Source organism: Nyctibius grandis, chromosome 18, assembly GCF_013368605.1.
Source record: "Nyctibius grandis isolate bNycGra1 chromosome 18, bNycGra1.pri, whole genome shotgun sequence".
Taxonomy (NCBI): domain Eukaryota; kingdom Metazoa; phylum Chordata; class Aves; order Nyctibiiformes; family Nyctibiidae; genus Nyctibius; species Nyctibius grandis.
In genome coordinates, this window is record NC_090675.1 from 461,176 (window position 1) to 488,822 (window position 27,647).

The 27,647-nt window shown below is 40.0% G+C and overlaps 1 protein-coding gene across 2 annotated transcripts; it reads left to right on the plus strand.

Annotated features, from left to right (window-relative positions):
- The first annotated feature begins 4,066 nt into the window (after window positions 1–4,066).
- On the plus strand, window positions 4,067–26,486 carry SLC6A4 (solute carrier family 6 member 4). 2 transcript variants are annotated; one of them, XM_068415379.1, is made up of 14 exons: window positions 4,067–4,388; window positions 12,008–12,615; window positions 13,358–13,492; window positions 14,319–14,538; window positions 14,961–15,099; window positions 15,471–15,605; window positions 17,497–17,600; window positions 18,306–18,433; window positions 19,231–19,343; window positions 20,114–20,245; window positions 21,394–21,493; window positions 21,868–21,968; window positions 23,945–24,112; window positions 24,878–26,486. In XM_068415379.1, the coding sequence occupies exons 2-14, from the start codon at window positions 12,153–12,155 to the stop codon at window positions 24,950–24,952; spliced, it is 2,013 nt and encodes a 670-aa protein (XP_068271480.1). In that variant the 5' UTR covers window positions 4,067–4,388; window positions 12,008–12,152; the 3' UTR covers window positions 24,953–26,486. The 2 variants fall into 2 exon arrangements, with proteins under 2 accessions (XP_068271480.1, XP_068271481.1); XM_068415380.1 differs by lacking the exon at window positions 4,067–4,388 and adding an exon at window positions 4,421–4,494.
- The last annotated feature ends 1,161 nt before the right edge of the window (window positions 26,487–27,647 follow it).

Genomic DNA, 27,647 nt, shown 5'->3' on the forward strand with positions numbered 1-27,647 from the left:
ATGCATGTGTTGTTTTGGGGGCTTTTTTTCTTCCCAAAGGTCAATATTTTAGTCTTTTCAAAATCTTTCTGCTTATGACATTACACCAGTTTCCTTTATGCTGTCTGTGAGGGGGATGGCAGCCAGAGTTAACTTTTTCTCTGGAGTTTAACTGACTAACATTTGTTGCCCATGGCAGCACTGATGAGGATTGAGTTTGACAAATTAAAAACGGTTTCCAAGCCAGTTTTTGCTAATTTGAGTTTTTAAAGGCTTGTCCAGCGTGCGCTTATCTCTGCAGCTCTTGCCCAGATATTTCCCTGTACAGCTTATACAATAGTATGGGGTTTTTTTTTCCTTTCCTTCAAATAAGCACAGAAAATCCACATGGCTAAAACACATTATAGGAAATGAAGCCAATCTGGCAGAAGTAGTTCTGCATTTACGCCCAGCAGTTTTAAAAGTTCTTTGTAAGAAGCAATGGGGAAGAGGAGGGGAAATACATATGCCAAAGCAAGAGCTATATTTCTTCTGCTTTGAGAACTAAGGACAGTTGAACAAACAGTTCTAAGGTTCACACTAATGACACTCTCTAATTCAAGACTGGCACAATATGAGGTTGAATATTCTGTTTTGCTGCCTGTGATAACAGCCCGTGAAAACCCGTCCTGTGCCTTTGGTAAGAATCAACACCTGCGTGCTCTCACTAAGTAGCTGTCTTTTATTATCCATAAAACAGACCGTCATATCTTACAGGTAAGTGGGCTCGGTTTTAAAAAGTATTTTGAAATGTGAATAGAATCAGTACGTCTAAAATGATTTCCCAGCACAGCTCCTGTTGATGTCATGTTTACTGGATCACTCTGCCCTTTTATCCTAAAGGAAAAATCACTAATGGGATGAGCAGCCTCAACTGGGGGATTAAGACTCGAGACAGTCGAGCAGATGAGTGAGAGGCCATATGCTCTGTAACAGGGCTGAGGAAGTTCTCAGTGTCCTGTGTAGCACGAGGCACAGATGGATCCAGAAGAACCTCAGGCTCTTCTCAGGTGCGTGGCAGTTCAGAGCACAGCCCGGAGGTGACAGAATGGATTCACAGACTTGCCTTCTCTCCGGCAGGGTAGTACGGGAGCGTGTAGATGAGGAACAGACTACTTATTTCCTGTGAACTGACAGGAGTTGATTCAGAGATGATCAAACCTCAAACTCCTTCCAACTGGTGGAATGGAAATAATGTGGGAATAAGCTGAGCTTGCTACAGGTTTAGTCTCTCAGCAAGGCAAGTGCTATGCCTTATGAACTGTAAACCCAGATTACAAAATTAACATCCAGCTGATAAACAGATGCTTAGGTTAGAATAAAAAAAACAAAACTAATTAATCCCCTCTCTGTTTCAGGGCCGTTTCTTTCTTTAGTTTACGTCCTTTGCAAATCCTTAAAAAGACTTTCGCATTGTTGAGGAACCAGCCAACTAACAGATAATTTCCTTTTCCAGTTTGCCAACAAAAGCATGTGGTTTTCATGTGATAATTCAAAGACAGTTCCTCTGACAGGTGGAAAATATTGACAGATAATGTTATAAAAGTCAGAAAATAACTACTGCTAACTAAGAAAAGGAAGAGGCAGGAGGAGAGGTTATGTGTAGTGGCGGTTTGTACATTTTCAGAATCAGGTTTCTCCACCCAAATACTCTCTCAGAACAGTAGTAGTGGAAATAGCAAAACCTCTCCAAGGCCGCTCTAACTCCCAGATGTACATCCCAGCACAGTCAGCTTAGAAAACAGCAGGGAAGGACAATCGGAATTTCTTTTATCCCAAAGCCAATCTTAATACCTTCTAAATGTAGTCTGATTCCTAACTAAGCAAAAGATGGGAACAAATAAATATTTTAGGATTTGTTTGGTTTGTGTTATTTGGAAGATGATTGTTCCTATCCTCTTATTGGCAGTGAATCGGAGACATGCTGCAGAATTATTATTATTAATCTCCTCTTAGTACAGCTGCTACTACTGGTCTAAGGTAATTTGATTGATGCTTCCTGTTCTTGTGCTGGCATTGGTAACTGGCATCTACAGCTGCTTTATCTGTGGAGAACTGTGGAAGTGTTTGAAGTTATGTCTTGTGTAAAGTCCATTTTCTTCCTCTTGTTTTTTTCCTACTTTCCCTAAATCATTAGGATTTTGCCCACCAGTGCACAGAAGGTTTCATGAGATTCTGGAACTGACTCTGTACAGGATCTGAAAGTTTTTCACATATGGGGTAAATAAGTGCCATAAAGTTGAGGGGGTCTGCCTGAAATCTCAAGTCTGTCATTTATATTATGCCCCAAAGGCTCCAGACTGTTTGGCAAGAAATTAAAAAAAAAAAAAACAACATGCTGCTGCAGAAGACATTAATGAAAAAAAGCAACTGAACAAAAAGGCCAGGAAAAGTCATGAAAGGTGGTTTTGTGTTCTTAATATGCTGGTTTTCACATTACAGCTTTGTAGGCCCTACAAAAATAACTACTGACATTGGGTGCTGCTGATGTGAGCAGATGAAAGCAATTTAACTGCGAGTGTTGAGCAAGATGAATGGTATGCAATAGTGTTTCAGAACTTGTGGAAAGAACCTACTCTCTGCTTAGAGTAAGGTGGAGAAAACCTCAGACAAAGGTCATGATGCCTCTGAAATTTTAAAAAACCCATATAATTATGTAAAGAGCAGAGGGGCCCACAGCAGAGAGATTTTGTTTCTTGGAAGAGGGTAGAAAAAGTGAGTCTGGAAAATCCATTCCAGTCTCCCAGCAGTGGTGAGCTGGAAATGTGTATGAAAGGGAAGGCACAAACTCCTCGAATCATCTGTCCTCCCACCTCCCAAGAAAGAAGCAGCCTGCCATCACCCGAAGCATGGGGTCGAATCCACAGATGGATACTTATACATTAAAATATTGTACTTCGACCTTCGTAAGGGTTTAGTGGGTGAGGCACAATAGTCTCTGTCCTTGCAAGCCTTTCAGAGCAGCACAGAACAGGGGGAAGGCTGTCCATGATGAGAATATGCAAGGACACTAACTTGGGAGGTTCTTTTTTTTTCCCTGTCCGCAGCTAAGCGGAGATTAACGTGACCAAAACTGTTTATTTTGGAAGAAGAGCACAGGAGGGGAATTCAGCACGGCAGAGAGACGACGAGTTAGATATTGCTCTTTTCACTAAACAAATAGTGAATCTCTAATACAACTGAAGGCAAGAAGCTGAATTTGGCAAAACATTTTTAATATACTGCCCACAAGAATTAATGGGAAAGCAAAAATTATTTTAATACGAGTCTCCTTAATGTTTGCAATACCCGAGCTGTCCTTGAGATGGTGCAGATGACCCGCTGCTGACTGACTGCTGCTATCACTGCGGGACCAGGAGACAGAAAAAGGAAAGTGCTAATTATATCCCATGGCTTTTCAGTTTTCAGAGTTTGTTTTCTTTTCAATTGTTTGGAACAAGTCTCTGAAAACTGGCAACCACGTACAGCAAAACTGCTCTTGCTCTAACAATTAGCTATTTCTTACATGTGTCCGTTCTGGTTTTCCACTTTATTTTTTTTTCCAAATCTGCCACCTAAACTATGGCACTATTTTGTTGACCTGTGATTTATGACTTTTTACAAACAAATTGTAAAGTCTAGGAATGAAGAGAACCTGGGTAAAAGAAGCTGGAGGAAAAAAAAGCATGTGTCAGAGGTTGAGTGAGATATTTTGAGGAGTAATAGGAAGAAAGGAAATTACTTGTCGAGCTTACTGAAGCAGCAAAATGCTTTTAAAAGAATTGGTGCTTAATGCTTTAAAACAAAACTAAATCTTATTTCTTTATTAAAATAATGTAAATGTTCATGAATAGAAATTATGCTTTCCAAGTCCTTTTACTGTGATAATATCCCAGTCCTTCCTATCCTTCTGTAATCTCCAGACCCACCTGCAAACTTGTGATTTACTGACTCCCTCAAAACTTCCGTCCCGTTTGTTGTCTCCATCATCCTCCTCCTCCTGTTATTTATAGCTGCAATAACGGCCAGCAAAACTGTCCCTTACCAGCAAAGCTTCCCTGCTTCTCCCTCTGCCTTCATTGGAGCCTGCTCTTTTGAACTGATCAGAACAGACAAATGTAGCCACCCACCTCTAGGAGGAAACCGGAGCTGCAGCCCTGGTGAAACATAAAGTTTATTTGACTAAAGTGACGCAAAAATTCTTAAAGAGCTCTTTGGCAGCAGATTATCTGGAAATCAGACCATGTGAGGGGGATCGGTGTACAAAAACCTCCCCAAGATGCTGAGTTGCCCACAGGCTGAGTTCCCGAGACTCCGAAGTAAATGTGGGTGAAGGTTACTCGAGCTTGGATAACTCCAAGGAAAGCGCGTCAAACCCATCCCAAAGACAGGTACTTTATAATTTTGTTTTTAACACACTGATATCTAAAGTACTTTATGAAATGCAGACAGATTCCCAGACAGCTGTCTTCAGAGCACACCTTCTGAAGCAAGCAGGTACTAGAGTTTCATTAACGTTCACTCCTCATTGCCTCTTTCAACTTGGTTGTAAAATCTGAAATACTAATGACAGTCTAAAATAGGTATATTTTGTTTCTTTTTAAACCAATTTTTAAGGTCTTGGAGTAATTTCTATAACATTGGGAAAATGTACACCTAACAAAGCTTGGAGGGGGGGAGATACATTGATTTTTGCTGAAAGTGCTTTGATTTTTTAAAATCTTTTTATGCTTTTTCTTGCTTTTCTGATGTTACATGCTCTGCTCCGTCTTGTTCAGGCACTTGTCCAGCAGGCAAATGCTTGTAGCAGAACATGTTATGACAATCTGAAATTAGAGTTTTGGCAGTCCACATAATTGCATTACAAACATAAAGTTCATTTAAAATTTACAAAAAAGCACTAAGCTGTAAGGGGAAATAAGCAGAATCTGAAGCAAAAAAACGTCAGTGCAAACTGTTATTTATTTTAAGAGGGTAAAGTAAGCTTTATTAACCATATTAAGTTATATTTTAAAAGGTAAACTGTTCCAGCACAGTAGATTATTTAACTCAATGGGACAGATTTATTATAAGTAATAAATCTGAAGAGTATGTTGTGGATATATTCATAGTCTATTATGTTTACTGCTGAAACCAACTGGCTTGCTGGGTTAGTTTGCTAAGTCGTATGGAAGTTTCAGTGAGGAATGCAATGTAACTGGATATATAAATAGTCATGGAAAACACGGTTTGATGTGTTAAGAAAGCCTGGGAGAAAAGGATCATGCATTTAATGGATTTGGGTTCTTGGAAACGTTGTGGAATTTCTTTAATGTGGGTTGTTAGCTGTCAGGCATTTTACCAGGGAAGGTCTCACACACTTAGGCTTCATCTTCTGGTGCTTTTGATGAGTGAATTGAGCATAATTTTCTTGGAGTGTACTTTGTAAACTTGGCATATAGCAAATGACTGTTGTGGGTCCATTTCCTAATTGGACAGGGTGAGATGAATTTTAAATGGTTATATAAATTAAGAAAAACTGCCCCAAAACTGGAATTTAATAAAACTCCTAAATTATTCGTACACATGGAAATGTGCAGTGTATTTAAGGTCTTTCCTGCTTTCCTCCATGGAAATACAAACTGCTGAGTTTTCATTAGGAACAGCATTAAGAGCCCAAAGAAATGTTCATTCTGTGTCCTGGTGGCTTTTCTGATGCTGATGTTTTAACTCTTTTCCAAAACGGTGTATTTGCAGCTCTGTTGATCTGGCAATCTGTATCTTATAGAATTTATACAACATAAAGAAGCCTGTCTATGGGATAAGTGTTTCATAAAGAACTTAAGTAAAACTTGGAGCCTGAATAAAGGGGCTGTAATTTGGAGATAGCCATTAACAAGTGTCCTTCAAAGAAACATCATCTGGAACCAATGGTGACCGTTTCTTTACTTTCTTTAGGTAAAAACATTACAAACATAAGTACATGCATGCTGGCATATATGTGCAGCCAGCCTTTGACTTGAGGCTGCAAACAGGGCTTTTACTTGAAAGCCCGTGCCCATTAATTTGCCTGTGCAGAGCTATGTTAAGCAACAGTGCTCTGTTTATTTGGTGATATTTGCTGTGTTATGACTCTTCCATCAAGTTTATATAAATAATTTGAGGAAGAATACAAAAGGAATATCATTCCCTCTCAGCTTATCTGTTTCCTTGCACTACATATGGACACTCTTGAGCCATAAAATGCATTTTCTTCCGCCCCCGCTGCCTTTAAATGACTGTTATCAATTTGGCAGCATTACCGCTGCAGTACAGTGTCTGTCTTCTCAACAAATTGTTAAAGGTAAAATCTCTCTTTCCTGCTGACTTTTTAATTTCAGACTGAAACATGGACAAGATTATGACATAAAACTCGCAGTACAGGATTATATTTCCCCAATACATTGCTTTCAGAAGCACTATTTTCACATCTTACTTCTACTGAGCCTTATCTGGGAATACACGAGTTAACTGGAGAGAACTCACTACTTACACCATTCTTACTTTGGGAAGTAGCCTTTTATTCTCCCAGAAGGGCCATTGTCTCAGTGGGGCTACTTGTTGAGTACAGTTCTACTCTGTTTAGTAAAAATGTGAGCAAGCCCTTGGAGAACTGCAAATACTCATATACAGGATCCATTTTGTCATCTACATCCTGCAGGTTTCTTATAAAATACTCACATATTACAGTGATGCGCAGAAGTACCCAACCCAGTTACATTTAAAATCACTGGCACTGGGATCAGACCTGCGCTGGAAATAATTCACTGGACCCATTAATTTCAGTGGGTTTTGATCACTCTTTATCAAAAGTCAGTTTTGATTCTCTTAAACTAGACTAGAGAAGCATAGCTAAAAAAATCCTGAAGAAATCAATTTTTAGTTGTTGAGGGGTGGTCTAGATATCAGCTTGTACCTGCTTTGCACCTAAGACCTTTGATTTCAGCGGTCACCAGCAGCCCTGCCAAAGCTGGGACTCTGTAGCTTCTTACTATGTAGCTATGAATATCAGGTTTTGAAATCTGAAATACAATCTGTCACACTTGCTATCAGCTCGCCTAATGGAAACAAGCTAATAGAAAAGGATATTCTAGGTACTTATTTTTTAAAGAAATCAGTATGTGTGAACACATTCAAAAGCAAAAGGCATTATTTGTTTTGAGTTATGAACTCTAAACGTGACTCATCTATGACAAACAGCAGGTAAAATTCATCATAGTCCAGTGCCATCTAGTTTCAAGATCTAACTGGCTGAAATTTTTATTTTCTAACACCTCCTCACAGTATGGGAGCATCTGAGCTATCCTGTAATGATTTTTGATTAAAGGGTTACTCCTGGCCTGTGCAAAATCAGAGGAAAAAATATGAAGCCTCTATACTCCTTCACACCACACATGCAGCAAAGCAGGAACTCAGTAGCCCACAAAAGCCTGTCAAAAGGAATAATCTTTACGAGGTTCTCGCTGGCATCCAGGTCACGTACCTCCCCTCCTGTGCAAAAAGACAGACCAGGACTGTGTGAGGAGAGATGGGTGAAAATCAGAGATGTTTACTGCTTGTATTCTCACAGTGCAGTACCTGGGAACACCAGGCACTTGGCTGTCGGAGGGTCACGGTTGATGTTGTGGCTCAGAGATGAGAACAGCACCTACAGATAAACAACACAGCCTTTTTCTGTGTGGGATACGTGATTTCTATCTTGTCATACAAACTTCTTGCTTGATTTTCTAGACAAAAGTAATTTCCTTGGACTCTTTCCATTGACATGCAACTGCCTGTGTGAACTGCATCTTCATTGCAAGGTGTAGTATGCAGTCAAGCAGCTACATAATTTTAACAATATCTTAAATACTTTGTGATGAGTGAGATTTAGGTCAAGTTAACAGAAATTATCTTCAGGTTTGATTCTGTTTGCCAACAGTGTAGGCTGATGTTTTGTCTTAGAGTTCAAAGTACTGTATTTCTTTGCAAGTGCCAGCATGTAAATGGACAGAAGTAGGGCAGATGGAGGAGCAGTGGGAGTGCTAGTGGGACTGTGAGTTTTGCTCCAGGAATGCAGCTGTAACCCAGCGAGCGGCTGCTACTCCAGCAAGCATTGGTTTATAAAATTAGCGCGTGAAAAAAGAACATAATTCGTATGAAGTGCGATATACGCAAATACACAAATATTGCAACTCTGCGAGTTAAATGTATTTGACCATTTGCAGAGGAGTAATGCACAGTGAGTAGTCACACAGTGAGGCTCAACAAGCCCTTGTGCTGAGGAATTCAGGAAGTCGGTGCTGCCCCACCTCATAACGTATTCTCCAGGTGACTTGAGGCATTAAGATTTGCCTCCCTTGAAGCATCTGGTATTTGCTGTACCTCAACCTAATTGTTTTAATCTCCTAGACATATGAAAAGGCTTTTTTTTTCCTTTAAAAAAATAGGGAGAACAGGAAAATCATTTTGTTTTAAAGTGCCGGAAAGAGTTGTTTTACTACATGGCAGAGCGTTAAAGGGAAGGGACTCCCACACTGCCACGAGAGGTCACTGCATGCCTCAAGGAACAAACAAGGACCATCAGTGGTGCAGCTCCCTGCTCGGGAAGGAACCGGAGCCCAGGACTGGGATGCTCCTCAAGGATTGCTTGGATAGAAGCAAAGGAGTTGGTTTTGTGCATCAAGGGACATACAGGGCTTTTACATCTACAGTGCTGGTTCAAGTTTAGCTCTGTGTGGGAGTAACCAAAAATTATAATTTAATTAATATTTGGCTTATGTGAACTGCGTTGGTGGCTTCAGCCAAGCTCGTAGAAACACATGTCTTCAATTATCCATCCTAGTGTTTTCAACAGACAAGCAAAGCAGGGAATAGTTGTGGAGGACAGGCTGCTTGTTACGGGGTGCTGCTCCGGAGCAGAGCCAAGGGTCACTCCTCTTCAGTCCCTCTTTGTGTAAGGAGGAGGGCAATTTACAGGGCTGGCAGCATGGCCTTTCCCGTGCTCCTGGACAACACAGCGTTACGGAGATGAAAACTGCCCTTGAGCATAATCTCTGTTCAGAGCTGCTGGAGAGAGAAAAGGCGCAGGCACGTAGGGCCTCTCAAAGGAGCAAAGTCACGTCTGCAGAACACAGATCAAAACGAAATGAAAGCGCAGCTATCTTCCTTTTTCTTTTTTTTTCTTTTTCTTCTGTAGCTAATTATGTTGGTGATAAGAAGCCAATGTGTACTTATGTAAGAGCAACCTTTGCAACAGCTCACATTGAAAATAGGTAATTAACTGCCATTTCTTACATCATTCACTATCGTCATTCTAGCACCTGTAGCTACCGAGAGATCGGTGCGCAGAGGGATGAAGTGGAGGCTGATGCGGACAAAATCCTTCACTACTGGCATAATTTTCCCCTGGATATCTTCTAGTGGTCTTAACATACTTCTCAACCCCAAGAGCTCCAGCTCTGCAGCTGTTTACACTGTTTGTAGCAGTTACCATTCCTTCACGTATTTTTTTTTTTTCCTCTAATTGTAACAAGAGGAGGGAAAGTACATTCTGCCACAGCTTTTTACAGCGTAATGAAATCTTCTGAATCTGTAACTGTTCTGTTTTCATGTGCCAACTATGCCACTGTGAACACCACGGCATAGCTGTAGAGTCCGTCACTCCAGAGTTTTCCCAGGGTAGCTGACAAGCTCTTAATTCTCTTTCAGAAAAGAATAGTTCAAATTCCAGCAGAAGCCCCTGAAAGTTCACACATCGTTTTGCATATTTGAGGCTCAAAGTACTGAAAGTTCTATTAAAATATTTCCAATAATGTGATATTTCTTTCCTGTGGTCTGCAGAAGACCAGAAGGAACTTAGACATGGATAAGGCAACTATCTTGATAGTCACAGCTCTGTGAAATCAACAATACATTCAACGACCTCTCCTCAGTAAAGGAAGTGCCAAGAAGTATCTATGTGCAGAAATAAAGTGTTTTACAAATACAGCTAAGTGTTTAAGTCTCAGGTATGGAAAATTCAGCCTCAGGAGATAATGCAGTTAAATCAACATCCTTTACTGCTTTCCCATTTATGAGTAAGAGGTGTAAAGTCCAGAAGGGCTCAGGTTACTTTTTCATATTCCTACGTTATATTTAACATGCTCTATACAAGGAAAGGATTGGCTGTGGCCTTTCCTAGGAATTTTTTTGTTGCCACCAGTGGTGGTAGGACTGTTTTCATCTCCACAAGCTCTTTTGGGACATTTGGAAAGTTTTGGACTCCAAAGACACTCAGTTTTTATAGTCTTGCAGGTAAAACAGAAACTCCTGTTCTTTGCCATAGTATTTTTCTCTGCAACTCTGAAGATGTTTCGGTCTTTGTGGATGATTAACTAATGGTAGCAAAGTACTGCTCTTGTAAGAATTCAGCATTAATGATGCACTGCTTGCTATATGATGAAAAGAACATTATCTGGGTGAAGACAGAATGTAAAAGAACTAGCGATTTCTGAAAGTTAGAACCAACACCTTCAAGAGACTTTTATCTCAAGAACATCCTCCTGTTTGCTCTGCAGGTCGATAACTTCCCTTCTCTTTCTGCTTGTACTGATAAATGTGTAGGAAAAAGTTTAACAAACTGTATTTGCACAAGGCTGAAAGCTGGGAAAAACTCGAGTTTTAATAGCTCTAGCAATGAGCAAATAATATCCCCTCTCTGCTTTAGTTTTTCCAACAGTTAAAAGTGAAATAAGGCTTATTCTTCTGCTAGGATGTGACAGTGATATTTACTGTGGTAAAATGCTTTGAAAAAGAAAAATTAGATGTAATTATAATAATTTAATCTGTGGTGGCATCGTGTAGATTGTGTAACACTTTCCCAGCTATAAAGCAAGGTTAATTCCCAGAGAATTTACAGCACAGAGGATCAGCTCCTATTTCAAGATTTTGTTGAGTAAAGGCAGCTGGGCATTTACATTACCTGAACAAATGAGCAGAAACCAAAACATGACCCACTGAATCACAATTATTTTTCTGTTCTTTTGGTTCTGAAGGAAAAGTTAATTGTTTTATACTTTGTTCTTCTTTTGGGATGGTTTATTTCCCCTGCATTACTCTTCTAGCACATACAAAGAGGGTGGGTAAAGCCAGGGAATCTCCCAGTGCCTGTTCTTTTGCTGGCAGTGGACAGCAGAACAGGAGTAGTGCCCACTACCCTTCCCGGGGCTGCAACCACAGTGTTAGCAGATCCAAACAGAGTGAAAGATGCCTTTATTTCCCCGAGGAGTTAAATAAAACTGGAAACAAGTTTTGTCTTTTAGACCCACATCTTAGTTCTTACTCAAAACAATCAAATTGAAGTTTCCTGATCTTATTAGTGTTGACTGAGCCTCAAAAGTTAGTGGATGCAAAACCACTGAGATTTAAATACTTTTCTAAACTTTCAGTTAAGCCATCTAGGTCTGCTGCTAAACATAGCAGACATTGTGGGATTTCTGAAGAAAGGTGGTCATGAAATGTAATTTGTATATCCATTCTTATCTCATATTTGTTTAATTAATTCTTTTTCCTTCATACTGGGTGAACCTAGAAATTGCCAGTAGAAGTCACAGGATGAACTTATGAAAATGAAAATACAAGCCACGCTAAACTCTGCCCTCATTTTTACAAACTGGGAGTCCTACAACCTCCCTGGGTGTGAAACCAGTGTTCAGAGGGAGAATGTGGTACCAGAAGACAGCAGGACTGTGACTGCCTGTGAGTTGTCCAACAATGCACAAAAGTCCAGCAAATCTGTCTGAGAGGTTATAAGCCAGGTACACCGACTTCTGCTGTAGAAAAGGGTGATTGCTTCCCACCTTTCTCTGTACAAAATCCTGAATGGATTATCTGCTAAATGATTCACATTGCATGCTGTGATGGTTAATTACTTCCAAAAGTATTTTAATCACAGAATCTATCAGTTGTAACTTGAAAGTTACCAGCACCAGTAAGCCCTGTAATGGATTTTTAACTATTTTTCATTTCTTAGATGGTGTTTGTGCCTTCAGTCTGATGGATTTAAATATGGAAGAGGAATTCTAAAAGTGCTGGGAATAAAAGTGTGGAAAGACAAGCCACAAGAGGACTCTGTGCCACTGTCCATCTGCAAGTGATCAGAGCAAATCTCAGAAAAAATGGAAAAAAAGGCAACAAGCAATGAGACCGAGCCGCTGACTTCCAAGAAAGATGTCTCAGACTGTAATGAAGGAGAAGATTGTAAAGAGAACGGACTTCTGGTCAGGAACCCTAAATCTGCCCTACGGCTAGTGGAGGATGGCAATAAAGTCCATCCCAGCCAGGGAGATAAAGGGGAGGCAGCTCAGATCTCAAATGGTTATTCCGGGGTTCAGAGCTCTGTTCCCTGCAATGGAGTGGGAGAGGTGGAGGACGCCCAGTGCACTGCCCCAGCAGCCACAACCACCACTACAACCACCACTTCTACCACCTGCGGAGCAGAAGGCCAGCAGCAGCTGATGGAGCTCGAAGACAGAGAGACCTGGAGTAAAAAAATTGACTTTCTCCTCTCTGTCATTGGCTATGCAGTGGATCTGGGAAATGTGTGGAGATTTCCTTATATATGCTATCAAAACGGGGGAGGTCAGTGACTAGTTCTGTGTGCTGTTCTTTAATGCTGAATTTCCTTGGCTATATATGGATGATTTAGTGGCTTATTTTAATATCATATATAACAAATGACCAAGGGGAAATGACTTACGTTTCAAGCAGACTGGAAAACCTAAATACTGGGATAGGATAACTAGGCACATTAAGATGGGAGAAAAACTATTTAGGAAGAACTAAAAAATCGGTAAAACTAGAAGCTGAGCGCCAGTCAGGAGCAGAACCACCTTCCAAGAGAAAAGGCTCAATCTCTGTCCCAAGGAGTATTTTAAAATCAGATAAATCAACAAGTCAAAACCAACTCATCAAAATGCTAGGTCTTAGAATCACTGACATATCAGCCAAAATATAAATCTAATCAAGATGTTGGAAAGGACTTTTGTCTCCCTGATGTAACAAAGGCATTTTACTGAAGAAATTAATTATTTCATCTGTAGCCCCTCTCACAATCGTATCATTGTAGCCAGTACAGTCTTGGTGAACCCTATGTATACTTGTTCTAGAAATGTAAGAAGTTTGGCCTGAGTGTTGCTTCTTATTCACACTGCTGAGTCGTTACTCTTAGGAGAAATCCCATGGTAACTCAGTGTGGCACACTGGCTAGGGAGGGGATACGCATTTTCCCCGTAGGATAAAAGGAACTGCTTATATGGAGTGCTGGTACTGCTGGAAGAGAAGTCCTATGAAGAGTTACAATCATCTGCTTTCTTTCTTGCAGGAGCATTCCTCATTCCTTACACAATTATGGCCATCTTTGGAGGGATTCCTCTCTTCTATATGGAACTAGCACTAGGACAGTACCACAGGAATGGGTGTATTTCAATTTGGAGAAAAATATGTCCTATATTCAAAGGTAAAGAAGGGAAATGGAAAATCACTAGGAACTTTTTGAATAACTGGGAGATTTTCCTATAAAGGTGAAATTTCTGAAAAAAATTTGAAAATCTCATAAAACAAAGCAAAGCTTGTTCTACACAAGATTTGGGCTTTACAAAGAAAGCTTTCATAAAACTTTATGTACACCTGCAGTTGTGCGTGTGTACTCTCGGATACACATATGACGTGCAGCTCTCAAATGGATTAGACAGAGGCCAGTCCACTCTCTCTGACCCAAGCCCGAAAATATAAAAAAAGAAAAACAAAAACCAAAAAATGTAATTAATAAAGTAAGTGCAACATTACTGAATCCAAGGCAAAATTAAAACCAGGAAAGAATAAAGATCTACTGTTTCTATTACAAAGACATGACAAAGAAATTATTCCCCATCTTCAGCCTGGTCTGTCAGTTGCTATCCTACCACAGAGCCCTCTAGAGTAAAAGGACCTGTTCCATACGTCCGTTTACTCTTGCTCCCGGTGTTATAGCTCTGGTCTTGTCTGTTTTATTTACTGAGAGTGCAAGATGCCTATTTCTAAATTCCAGGAATTTAGGAACAGATGAAAAAAACTATATAAGCATGTTCTGTCTTGATTAAGGATGCTTTTTTGGAATCAGAGCCTGAGTGTTTCCGAAGCCACAAGAAATTCCAGTGTTGTAAACACTTGAGAGGGTACGTGTACCTCCTGCAGTGCTGCCTTAGACAGTTACTAACTGTAGTTGATGTGATAACCAATTCCTTCCTTTTTTTTTTGGCCTGAAACTTACACTCACTTCATGTAGTTATTTCCTGCCTTACTAGGAATCGGCTTTGCCATCTGTATAATAGATCTTTACGTAGCCTCCTACTACAACACCATTATGGCTTGGGCCTTTTACTACCTCGTATCCTCCTTCACGGCGGAGCTGCCATGGACTAGCTGCACGAATGCCTGGAACACAGGGAACTGCACTAACTACTTCAGCAAGGACAACGTCAGCTGGTCCTTGCACTCCATCTCTCCTGCAGAAGAATTTTATACGTAAGTGCATGTAAGTGAGGACAGTAATATTAGAGAGAATGGTGGAACATGTAGGAAGCTTTTCTTTAGAGGGGGAGCAGGGCTGTTTATTAACGGTTCCCTTTTCTAAACTATTCAAATAACTAAATACTTGTAGGTGCATGTAAGCTTAGGGTGTATGGGAGGGTACTCTGTTTTAGATCAGAGCTTCCCAACCATTGTCAGCTGTCATCACTTATCATTTATCATCACTGGTGTACCATTAATATCAAACTTGTAATTAAGAAAAAAAAATCCCAAATAACATGACTCTGAAGGCTACTTATCAAAGACCCATGACTATTTGTAGTGCTCAGGCCACAGTATGGGACTGTTCAAAGCATACTTAACATAAGTATTTATTAAAAAAAAAACCTATACTGTGTTTTTCTTTCCTCTTTCAGCCGCCAAGTTCTACAGGTGCACAGGTCTGACGGGCTGGATGACCTGGGGGGCATCAGCTGGCAATTAACCCTCTGTTTATTGTTAATCTTCACCATTGTATACTTCAGCATCTGGAAAGGGGTCAAAACATCTGGCAAGGTGAATGCAAAAGCAAGATAGGTCAACTTGGTACAGTATAGTCTAGCAGCAGTTCTAAAGGAGCCAACTGACGAGAGAATTATCCCAGACTGTCTTCATGACAGGGATTATGGGCTCGTGTTACTGCAGAGTGACTGCTACTGTTATCCAAGTAATATAGACCAACAGTAAGTTATGCCACTGTGCTCTGGACAAGAACAACCCTGCCAAGAGAAAGCATGGGTATACATGTGCAAACCGCCTGTTTACAGACCTTCTGAGAAGTTCACATGAAGATGTTACAAACGCTAAGAGTTAGCATTTGTTTAACTCATTATCACACGTTAACTTTCCACCCATGGCAAATGCAATCTTACTGTTTTCCCTCACAGGTGGTATGGGTGACTGCCACGTTCCCTTACATCATACTCTCTGTCCTGCTAGTGAGAGGTGCAACTTTGCCTGGTGCCTGGAGAGGTGTCCTCTACTACTTGAAACCTGACTGGCAGAAACTCCTGGCCACTGAGGTAAAAAACATTACAAAAGGGTAGAGCTTTGCTTTTAGCCTATCAATCAGCATGTATATCAGCATGTATATACTTCAATGGCTGTTTTCAGCATAGAGCATGATTAAACAGATGTCTTAGCATGGATATAAAAGCCTGACTTCATGCTCTTGTTTAAACAGTCATGCTGTTCTTTCCATAATTATAAGGATTTTTTAAAATATTAAAGTCCACCACCAATTTAGCTTGAATTAATAGTAGGGTTCCCATACAGGGGTTGAACACAATTAGTGATACGGTTAGAAAGAAAACGAGTGACCAAACAATTTTTTGCCAGGAAAATGGTGACCAGCCTGACACTGAGCGAGAAGCTACGCTTGCTGCTACACTGCAACAAAATCCTTTACCTATGATGGTCACACTGAGCAAACTAAATTTATTAAGTCCTAACAACTGGATTAGCTGCAGGTTTTTTGGCTGTGAGGGGATCACTACACACTGGGGCAGGCTCTTCCACAACCCAACAGTGTCCACAGTTGCCCGTGTTTAAATAGCGCAGGTTACCAGAGCTGAAACTTCAGATGTCCATCTTGTGCCAAGCTTTGGCAGGCAAGCCCAAGGAGAGCCTCTGTAGGCACCAACTAAAACATGACTCACTATTCCATGCAAGTGCATGTGGAGAAGGAATAAATCAGTTAGGCTTGCATACATTACCATGATCTGAAAAGAAAGGAGCAATGAGGACAAGACTGAGCTAACCAACAAACCCCAAGCCTTCCAGTATCTGATCCAGCTTTGAACTTGGTGGATGACAAGTAGTCCATCAGGCTCAAGGCTGCACTTACTTCACTGCCTATGGAAGTGTCTAGTGAGGAGGATCATGGAAAAATCCCAAAGCAATAAATACTACAAATACAAAGATTAAAAATTCTAATGTTTGCAAGTCTGCTGCTGCCCAGCTGATACGGAGAGTTTTGAATTAAGAGGAAATGAAAAGACACCAGTCTCTGATAAAGCAGCATCTCCAATAAGGGACCACATCTCCTGAAAAAAGCAATAAAGGGCATTGATATTATATTGGATGTATCTGAAGTGAGGACAGCAGATTGCAATCTGTGTGCTGGACGATGACAGAGCTCTGTCTGTGGATGATACAGGATGGCCTCACACGATGGAAGAGAATATTAGAAATGAGGTGTAATGAACTCCATGTTTCAATCAAAAGAGGATAAATGAATGAGGACTTTCACCTTCAGAAAGAGAACTGATATTGTACTTTAGGAACACTACTCATTAAGGCTGTGGCCACTTTTCAAGTACAACAGGCTTTTCATAACAAGATCATCACACTTGCATCTGTCATGGCTACAACAAAGCTGAATTGAGTCCTAAGGACTAGAGCTGCATCCACACTGTCATGTATTTCCATTAAGTCTAGGAAAAATCTGAGCAGCAATCATCTGCTCCTTAGCCTGGAGGACACACAGCCAAACACTGGACTATTCCACAGCACACAGTTTCGAGAAAGATGGGCCAAGCCCACTGCAAAATCATGGATTTTGCTCTCTCTACATAACAAAAGTTGTGTTTAACTGATTACAGGCAAATCACTGTGAATTAATCTAAGATGCTGTCAGAAGTGAAACTGCCAGTGAGTATTTACAATAGGGTAAAGAGATACAATAAGCACAGCATTGGCACCAAAATTATAGTGGATATTTACAGCTCTCACAGATCTACAATAAATATTCATATTTCAACATGCTCTCTTAACAAAATGTTTGTTAGACCAGGACTAGAATATAGGCAGCCTAGTGAAACATGGTTTTGCAGGGCTACGTGATATTCTGAATATGCCAAACTCATTCAATCTTTTTCATGTCATTTTTTCTTGATCTTCAATATTTTTCAGGTTTGGGTGGATGCAGCAGCTCAGATTTTTTTCTCCCTTGGTCCAGGTTTTGGGGTCCTGTTGGCTTATGCCAGCTACAACAAATTCCATAACAACTGCTACCAGTGAGTTCTACCTTATTCTCTACATAAAATTGAGTTTAAAAAAGTAACTGTGGGTTTTTACAAAAAAGAAACACAGGGCTGGTGAAAAGCACTGAACTGTCAGACCTGTGTACATACAAATCAGACAGAAGCCTAACAGAACAGAAGTCCTTATTGAAAGAACTTACAATCTAAAACATTTCTTCTCTGTTGTGACTAGCCTAAAGAGAGATAATTTCTATCAATTACAGCACGGAGTCTAAGATGTAGAAACCTGCCACAACAACATGGACCAAACCCCTGCCAAACAATCACATTATAATTATTAATCTTAGCAGTCAGTTAGGAAATTATTTTAGAGTCATGAGCTGAAAGGCAATTTACTTTCCTTGTTTTCTTAAAAAATTCTATTTACAACTTGTAAAATAAAATCATCAATTCTTTAATATTCCTACAGTAATTCCTATTTTTTTAAAACACCAGGATACATCCAGCATTCAATCCAGTGTCAGACTAATGTTACAGCATCTGTTTGAAGTTGAAGAAGAAAAAGTAGTCGTGGGTTTTTTCTTTTTATTTCTTTCAGTTTGGCTGCTTGGTTTTTTTATTGTATTCCTCTAGTTTTTGGAGTCGTCTATCCAGATCAGTAACTCACTCCATCTGGTAGTAAACTATCCTTTCTAGCAGATGCCGAATCCCTGATATGAGTTAGGTCTTCTGTTGCAGAGATGCTCTGGTCACCAGTACTGTGAACTGCATGACTAGTTTTGTGTCTGGATTTGTCATTTTCACTGTGCTGGGATACATGGCTGAGATGAGGAATGAAGATGTATCAGAGGTTGCCAAAGATGCTGGTAAGCTGACTTTTTGTACTCATCTCTCAAACTGCTTCCGAGAAAGAATATATTTGTATATTATCTTCTAGATTGAGAACAGCCCAAATTGAATCATAGAATGAATCACAGAATCACAGAACGGTTTGGGTTGGAAGGGACCTTAAAGATCATCTAGTTCCAACCCCCCTGCCACGGGCAGGGACACCTTCCACTAGACCAGGTTGCTCCAAGCCCCATCCAACCTGGCCTTGAACACTGCCAGGGAGGGGGCAGCCACAGCTTCTCTGTTCCAGTGTCTCACTACCCTCACAGTAAAGAATTTCTTCCTAAGATCTAATCTAAATCTCCCCTCTTTCAGTTTAAAACCATTCCCCCTTGTCCTATCACTCCATGCCCTTGTAAAAAGCCCCTCTCCTGCTTTCCTTTAGCCCCTTCAGGTACTGGAAGGTGCTAGAAGGTCTCCCCAGAGCCTTCTCTTCTCCAGGCTGAAGAGCCCCAACTCTCTCAGCCTCTCTTCACAGGAGAGGTGCTCCAGCCCTCTGAGCATCTTTAGTATATAATTCAGGATACTGACTTACTTTATGATAAGGACACTGTTACAAATAGACAGTACAGCTAAAAAATTTTTCCATAAACACAGCCTATAGAAGTCATATTGCATGTAGCTTCACAGGCGTAGTGGTAACTGCACACTGCAAAACAGCCTGGGGGGAGAAGCTTTCCCCTGGAAGACAACGTGGTGCAGTGAAACAGCCTGTCCTCCTCCCAGCAGTACTGCACTAACAATTACCCCGAATTCTCCGTTCTCATATCAGGACCCAGCCTTCTCTTCATTACGTATGCTGAGGCCATTGCAAACATGCCTGCTTCAACTTTCTTTGCCATCATCTTTTTCCTGATGTTACTCACGCTGGGATTAGACAGCACGGTGAGTAGACGGTATGCGGGACAGCGGCCCTCGCAGGTACTCGGTGTCTGGCCTTACCCCCGCAAACATCAGAAGAAAGAGAATTACAAATATTGCACTGTCACTGAATGGTTTAAAGCAGGATTGGCATCTCCATGTGCCTTCTGCAACACAGGAACTGTTACTCCAATTTTGACCTAAATAGGCCTAAATAAAATTAAATAATTTGTCAGTGTCATACTGTGACGATTAGTAACACACCTGGAAACACAACCAAAAGCACTTGATTCATAAACACCCGGTCGAATGCAGCCTTCCAGGCTCCTCTTCTCTTGCACTTGTAAACTTACAAAGCAATTACTAAGTTCTGGATTTTTTTCACACTAATTGGATTTAAAAGGTGGGAGCTAGAGGCGGCCTTCTCAACAGCACTGCAAAAAGGAGATGTTATAAAAACTTCCCACGTGAGCCTGTCTTTAGAGCTTGAGAATCTGCTCCTTCCAGGAAGGCTACACTCGGCTGATTTCACAGCCTTGGTTCTACTGAGCCACTTATCGGCACCCTATTACTTGTAATATCGTACTTGCTCTGGATGATAGGTGCTTCCTGCAGATACATGAGGACTAAATCCCCACCTTAAAAAGCTTAAAAGTTCTGAAGACTGTCCAACCAACAGTCACACCAACTCTACAGGCTGTGTGAATGCTTTAAAGCTCCTTTAAGCACTGAAACGTACTTTAAAGCAGGTAAAACTGCCCTCTGTTTTCCAGTGATTTTTCCATGCTTTTCAGTTTGCAGGACTAGAGGGAGTGATTACTGGAGTACTGGATGAATTCCCGCATGTCTGGAGCAAACGCAGGGAATTGTTTGTCCTTGGTCTGATCATCGTTTGCTTCTTGGGGTCACTGGCAACCCTGACATTTGTAAGTATTTTACCCACTCCTCGGCTTTCCTTCCTGGCAGCTTCCTGCAAATGACATCTTGAAGAGGGCAGTATTTTTTGAAGAGAGTTTCAAGAAATCCAATTAAATCTCCAGCCTGTTTTCTTTATGCGTTAGAAATCTATATTTGAAATGAATGTGAACAGTATCTCTCACTGGGAAACGTGTTGCAAAATGATCCTATGGCAATTCAGCAAAACTCATGTACTACACATCATAAATGACGCAGCCGCAGCTCCAACTGCTGCATCAACAAGCAGACAACCTTCCACATTTTGTTTGTGGTTTACTTCTTGTTCTCAAAATCTCCATGTTTAAAAATAATATGAATTTTTATTTTAATTTTTGTAATGTTTGAAATGTATTTTGAATTTAAAAAAGAGCGATCAAAAAAATTATCTGCTAGAAAATGCTGTCATTGACTGTTGCTGGTCTCAAAAAATTTCTAGCAATTGGTTTCCTGGATCTTCCTCATCAAATCAGGCCAGAAATCATGATCAGTCACACCAAATAGTCTCTGTGGGGCTTGTGGGATTTCATTTACACAACAAGCAACATTTTGAATAACGAGTGTAATGATCATAAAGGACAAGGAAAAATCCTTGGCTTTCCTGTCACGTTTCACTCCTCTTGCTCATTTATGTGCAACTTCCTTCTCATTTAAAGCATTTGCTGTAAAAGGAGACTTAGTTCCTCTTAGTTCCTCTCTGAGACACAATGCTCTCCTCCTCCATCTGATTCTAGATCCCAGATGGAAAGAAAGCAAAGTAACACCTTATTTATTTCCTGTTCAGTAACTATTACTCAAGTTGCAGAAAGAAGATGCCATCACAGAAGGCATGCAAAAAACCTCATTTGTTCATTAAAATCCAGCTAGACCTGCCAGCAGATTCAGTTTTAGCTTTTCTGCATGGCAGTCCATGGCACTGGTGAAATACAGTCACAGAGAGGGAGCAGATCAGCAGCACGCTCAAGGGTTTCACTGGCAGGAAGAGCCCCAAAGCGACAGCACTGACTGAATTACCCATCTGGGAATGCTCTGGCCCAGATGAAGGCAATACTAAACAAGAGAGTTACAGGATTTCCATCACGGGATCTTTGGTTCACTGACAACATGATCTCCTTTCTAGGGAGGCGCGTATGTGGTAAAGCTGTTTGAGGAATACGCCACTGGTCCAGCTGTCCTAACAGTCGTGTTTCTGGAAGCAGTTGCTGTGGCCTGGTTCTACGGTACGTTTACTGCCACGTTGACAAACAATGCTAACCCAAACTCCTGAACTGCTGCAGCGGAGCATTTCCTCTCTTTCTGGAGACAAGATCACTCATGTCTCCAGAAAAGATTCACCAAGCTTTTTTACAAACCCGCTGATTACCAAATCCAGGAGAATTATTATTAATTGTTCTCTGACAGAAGTACAGTGACCTCTAAAAGTAACAAGAGCTGTAATATAGAATAATTAAGGATTTAATATAATTAAGTTATAGGAACAACAGTCTTTCATGATGGATTCTGAATGTATTTGCTGTGCATAGAACATGCTGCTCATCTACTTACAAAAAACTTACATGTGCTGTCACCACTCTCCTCCTACTTGTCTCCACAGGCATCACCCAGTTTTGCAACGATGTGAAAGAAATGCTAGGCTTTACCCCAGGCTGGTACTGGCGAGTCTGCTGGGTAGCAATCAGTCCCATCTTCCTTCTGGTGAGTTTTCTTTATAGCTTTTTCTTCCCAGCATAAGAAAACTATCACTGAACAACGCAGTTCCTTAGGCTTCTAAAAGCTTAATTACAGAATTTTCTCGTGAAGTTCTTTAGTAAGTTCTTGTTAAACCAAAAAGGCTCCATTAGTGAAAAATCCAACACAATGCTGTAAGGTCTTGTTACTAAATCACTATTTTAAGGATTTTTGTAGATGAGCTAGATAAATAAGACTGGGTTCTGAATAACTCCCCTCCTTCCCTCTGCTGTTACTTTGTTTTGTTGCTTTATATTTACCTCAGCAAAATGAAGCAATAAAAGATGACAATGAAACATACTGTCTGGGGAGGAAAACCAAGATAAGTAAATATACTGTTCTCAGCAACTGCTGACTGACTACTTCAGAATATTCCACTTAAAATTTACAACAGTTAATTGCAACCTTTATAAATCTATAATTCAGAATTGGAAATACGGTCCCAACGTTTGACTTGGCAGTATTATGGATAACATTTTAACATAAAGTGTTAATTTCCTGATCCAAAATTAGTTCATGCTATCTTTTATTGTTACTGGCCTTAGCGGGAGCAGAGCAGGTCAAGAGGCAGTTTATGAAGCACAGAATGTAGATTTAAGACCTACAGAGTAAATTCAAAACACTTGTAATGATCAATGCACAATTAACAGATTTTCATTTTATTACCCACAGAAAAAGAGAAGAAAAGCTGTAATTAAGTGTGACACCACAAATAATTTTTATACTGCTGTCCTCTCTGTGATCCTAAAATGGTAAAATAAACAGAGGACTACAGCTCTGGGGATGTGGTTACTAGGCAGGGTTATTTGTATTCTCTGTGGAAACTAAACAAACAAAGGCAAGCCCAGAAGGTAGGGTGTTATTTCTGTGTGGAAACTTTGCTGGTAATCCTGATCTTCTGATGATACTCTGGAAAAAACGGAGTCAGAGATCCTTCCAACGCTAGTCACAAATACTATTCCTGTAGTACTCAACTAAAAGTATTTGTTGTTTCACAAGAAATTTTTCAGTCATGAAGGATAAGCACAGGAAAATGATCTAACTGCATTAATTGAGCTGACACCAGAATACTATATCCAAACTAGTATTAACATTTGTGAAAGCTACTGAAGAACCAAAATGCTACGGGAAAATATCACAGAAAAGATAAAATGTGTAGAAAATAAGTAACAGTAAAAAAAAAAACAATCTGTATAGCTTCTCACAGAGAAAGCTGATGTGACTACCACAGGTAAGTGCTTTAGCAGTATTTGATAGAGTATGAAAAGGGTCTACAACCCAATAAAGAACAGCATAAAACACACCACAGTGGCTGTGAATTAAATTCAGACAAAGCAGAACTGATGCTGAGCATGATTAAATACGGGGCAAGTAGCTAAGGAAACTGTACACTTCCTATTTCTGGTGGCTTAAAATTAAATGATGCCTTTTGGAAGGGACGCTTTAGCTGGAAACAAGTTACAGGGCTCAATACAAGGGTAACTGCATGAAATTCTGCACACTGGTATCAATCAATCTGATTTTGTCCATCTAACATCTCTTCATCTTTTTTTTCCTTTAAATGTACAAGTGTGCTCCTGAATTTTCTCTCTAATGCTTCTTAGGCAAGAAACACCACCATGTGTATTCAGGGAATAACCACCCCATATGAGAATTTTTACTAGTTCCTTTCAGTTACTGGTTGGACTACATCCTAAAGCACCTGAGCTCTTTTAAACTTCCTGAAGGAAAGTCTGGATATCCAAAAGTGGTTTGGGGGGTTCTTTGTTTTTTTTAAATCCATACTGATGTAATTTAGGATTTTTTCGGTGTTGACATATGTTTAATTCTTCTTGAGTCTTACGCATTTTTTTTTAGTTCAATGCTACGCTAGGACAGAGTTCCCTAAAGTAACTGTGTGCCATCAAAATACATGTATTCACACTCTCCTCTTTCTTTTTCAGTTTGTCACCTGCAGCTTTCTGTCCAACCCTCCTGAGCTGCGGCTTTTTGATTATAGTTATCCCTACTGGACCACAGTAGTGGGTTATTGCATAGGAACCTCTTCTATCATCTGTATTCCAATCTACATGGTTTATCGGTTGATCATCACTCCAGGAACACTTAAGGAGGTATCTACGACGTTCTGTTGCTTCTGTTTGACTGTTACAAAGGAGCTGATTCCTAGAAATATTACATGTAGATTTTTCTAGGGTCTGATGCCCTGGGACTTGAGGATTATTGCTGTTCTGTTCTTAGCCAACTGATAGCTAATAGTCCTCTGCCCATTCTGAATGATTCACAAATCTCCCCAGGTCTTACCGAGGCAGCTGCCATATTCATATAAAACATTAAATCAAGTATTTTTTTTTAAGCTCTGGTGAACTGAAGGCTTTTCCTAGAAATCAAACAAGACACAGTATCATGTGAATGAGGCAGTGAAAGACTGGTTCCCTTGGGTATATCTGTAAGAACAAGTTTCTGCTTCTCTTCCAGACTTAATAAGATTTCTCTGCCATAAATCTGTGTCAGCCTGTAATGACGTTTTTGGGATTTCTTGAAAGTTCATGTAAATACCAGTTCAGAAAGAGTATGTTCAGTTGGCGCAGGGTATCCAAGTAAGCTGCAAAGTCCTAAAGCATTAATACGACATCCGTCAAACTTCGATTCAGATTATATGTTACAAATAATAGAAAAATAACACTGTGCACTTCTATAGCACCTCACGTCTCCATAGTACTGAGATAACAGAAGCCTGAAACATCCTTGTGTGGCTCAAGAGGTGTAACTCAAACTAGAATCATATTTTTATTATAAATTTTTTTCTCCAAATGGCTGTCATGTTATATATAATCTCTGAAATTAATTCATTTCTAATATTGATTTCTTTCCAACAGCGTATTCTGAAAAGCATTACTCCAGAAACAGCTACAGAAATTCCTTTTGGAGACATCCGCATGAATGCAGTATAAGCTAACCTGTTTTCTGGGGGAAGAGAGAGGGAGCATAAAATGTAACTTTCCCCATAATCTCCCCCCTCCAAAGAATTACATTTCCAGCTGAGACAACAAATGGAGGAGTTTTCTGTGGAGGCTGCGTCACTGACAACGGGCATTTGAAAACATGATGCCTCCAGCACATTAATCCAAGCAATTCAATGAAATCTGTGCACTTCTAACCAGACTGAACTGACTGAGAACTAATTCATTCCAGAAACATGAGGACGTCTGCGTGCATGAAAATACCCCTACTCCCCGCGTGGGCACTGGGGCTGTCTGAAGTGTGTGAGATTGCAAAAGCCACTCTAGGATGAGTATCAGCGGGTAGGATTAGGTGTAGAATCCCACGTCTGTGGCCGTTCTCCTGTATCTTCCTCAATGTGATTGTTCGTACTGGGCCATGTCGTATTCGCTTCTGAGGTTCTAATTGCTTAAACCACATTGAGAAATACAAAGATATTTCTGATAGCCATACATTACTCAAGTACCACAGGGTTTTATAAACTAGGAAAAAAAATAGGAAATTCTTCAATCCCTCGGTTTGTAGGGGAGTAGACAGAGGAAGAGGAAACAATCCTGAGCAGCACTATATACAGCTCTGCATATATTAGCACAGACATTCGGCAGCATCTCCTGCATTTTGTAGACGGTAACAGTTTCTATTAATTGTTTCTTGTATAACAAATACTACAAAAGCATTTTTTGTAATGTTGAAGGCTTCACTTTCCTTTAGACCCCATCAAGCCACAAAGACTTACCATGGGTTACTTGACAAGTACCTAAAAGTTGCTAGGACTTACTATACTGTTTTCAAAACTAAGCTAGATATTCCCAAAATCATTCTCCTGACAGACCTAGCACTTACACCCAAAGAAACTATAGACCAACAATGGATTTTTTTGAGTTCCAATGCCAAAAAGTAGAATCTTAAATATGTGCTTCTCTGCTTTGCTTCATTTATTTTGTTTTAATTCAATCTCACACCTAAAATTTGCTGGAGCCTGTGGCTTTTTCTATTCTTTCCTAGTAGAGAACTAAAGTTTAGAATAAGCCTTTTGGCTGGCTGACAAAAGTACATTTAACAAACTACACAAACCTACTCTGAAGATTTATTAGCTCATATTCTAATGTGAACACGTTTGGTTTTCACCCTGAAGAAGAAAAGGAGGGGATTTTTTTTTTTAATGAGAACTTGAGTAGAGTTCAGCAGGATTGATTCTCATCAGAACTATTTATATTAAATTTTGAGGCACTGACATACAAATTAACTTCCATGCACATACTAACCTCTTTATATTACGTGCATACACATGCTCTCCAAAGGTAACTGCCCTTCAGACTGACTGCAATTGCCAAGTCAGCTGGAGGACAATAGTTTTGATGCAGTTACATGGAAGTTTAGATAAACCTAAGTAGTCATCATTTATGTAAAAATTTGCATTGCATTTTTACTCTATCAATCACATAGATTATAACAGAAGTAAAATAAAATAGAGGATAAAAGCCTCTTTTGTATCTCATGGTCTGCTTAGGTAACATAGTGCTAAAATGAACACGGTTATATATGCATCCACAGCAGCAGGCATTAAGGAACCTACTGAAGAGTTTACATCAAGTACGAAGAACTTCTCATGTTAGAGGAAAGCAGTGGCTGGGCGGTTGCCTTTTGAAAATGTTTTCTTTGCTTCCACCAAGGTGGTTCTCCTTAGGTGTGCAGACACGTCCTGGAGGAAGGCCTCTTACTCTTCAGCTATTGACTTGAGTTCATTTAACTTTAGTTAAAAAGGGAGTATGTTCTTTCATTGCCACTAGAAAAACATAATAAATCTGTCTTACTGGACAGTTACTCATAAGAAATAGTTTTGTAGCTTATCCCTCAAGTATATTTGAAAACTACTGCCAAAACTGGCTTCATTGTAAGGAAAAGCGGAACAATCTGAGAAGTCTTTTAATATTAGAAAGCCATTTAGTTATTAACTTACCAATCAGAAAAGTACTGATTTTTTTTTTAAATTAAATTTTCCTGTTATGAGTTCATTAATTGAAAAAAATACACATGAAATGTCAGTGTAAGATGAATGAGGTACTCGTATGTATCCAATATCAAGTGTGGGAAATAAAGGAGAAAACACTACCCAGCTTCTCCACTCTTCAGACTGGTATTCAGCTAACGCTAGATACGTTATTTCTAACGGAATAATTTGCAGAGTAATTGCAGAAATCACTGCTATTTAGTGTGCAGCATTACTGATGTTACTCTCTTACGACAGCATTTGAAATGCTAAAAGATGCATCTTTAATTTGTATTTTTTAAGACACTAATATACAACAGACCTTGTCCCTCTGGGGGGTTTTAGCACAGAATGCTGAGCAACTTCCCAAGAAATGCCACTGTTTTCTAGTGGATCAAGTCAGCCAAGAAGCCCTCATGCTAATGTAAGCCCTGTAACAGAGTGTAAAACAGGGCAAGGTCTCTCAGCTCCAATTTCGCAGTTGGAAAAATGAGAATCATGCACTCTGAGCACGGATGTACTGAGGGAGAGGTGAAAGGTTTTAAAATTATTTGAAGATACAAGAAGCAATGTAGACATGCAACGCCACAGTATTTTTAGAAACAGGCAGTCCAGAAGATCAGTCGTGATGTTAGATCTTTGCTCTCTTTTCACTA

Coding starts and splice junctions, on each gene's coding strand:
- SLC6A4 (XM_068415379.1), top strand. CDS start 12,153: ATGGAAAAAAAGGCAACAAGCAATGAGACCGAGCCGCTGACTTCCAAG. Junction 21,969..23,944: donor TCAGTCCCATCTTCCTTCTG/GTGAGTTTTCTT, acceptor TTTCTTTTTCAG/TTTGTCACCTGCAGCTTTCT. Junction 24,113..24,877: donor CTCCAGGAACACTTAAGGAG/GTATCTACGACG, acceptor TCTTTCCAACAG/CGTATTCTGAAAAGCATTAC.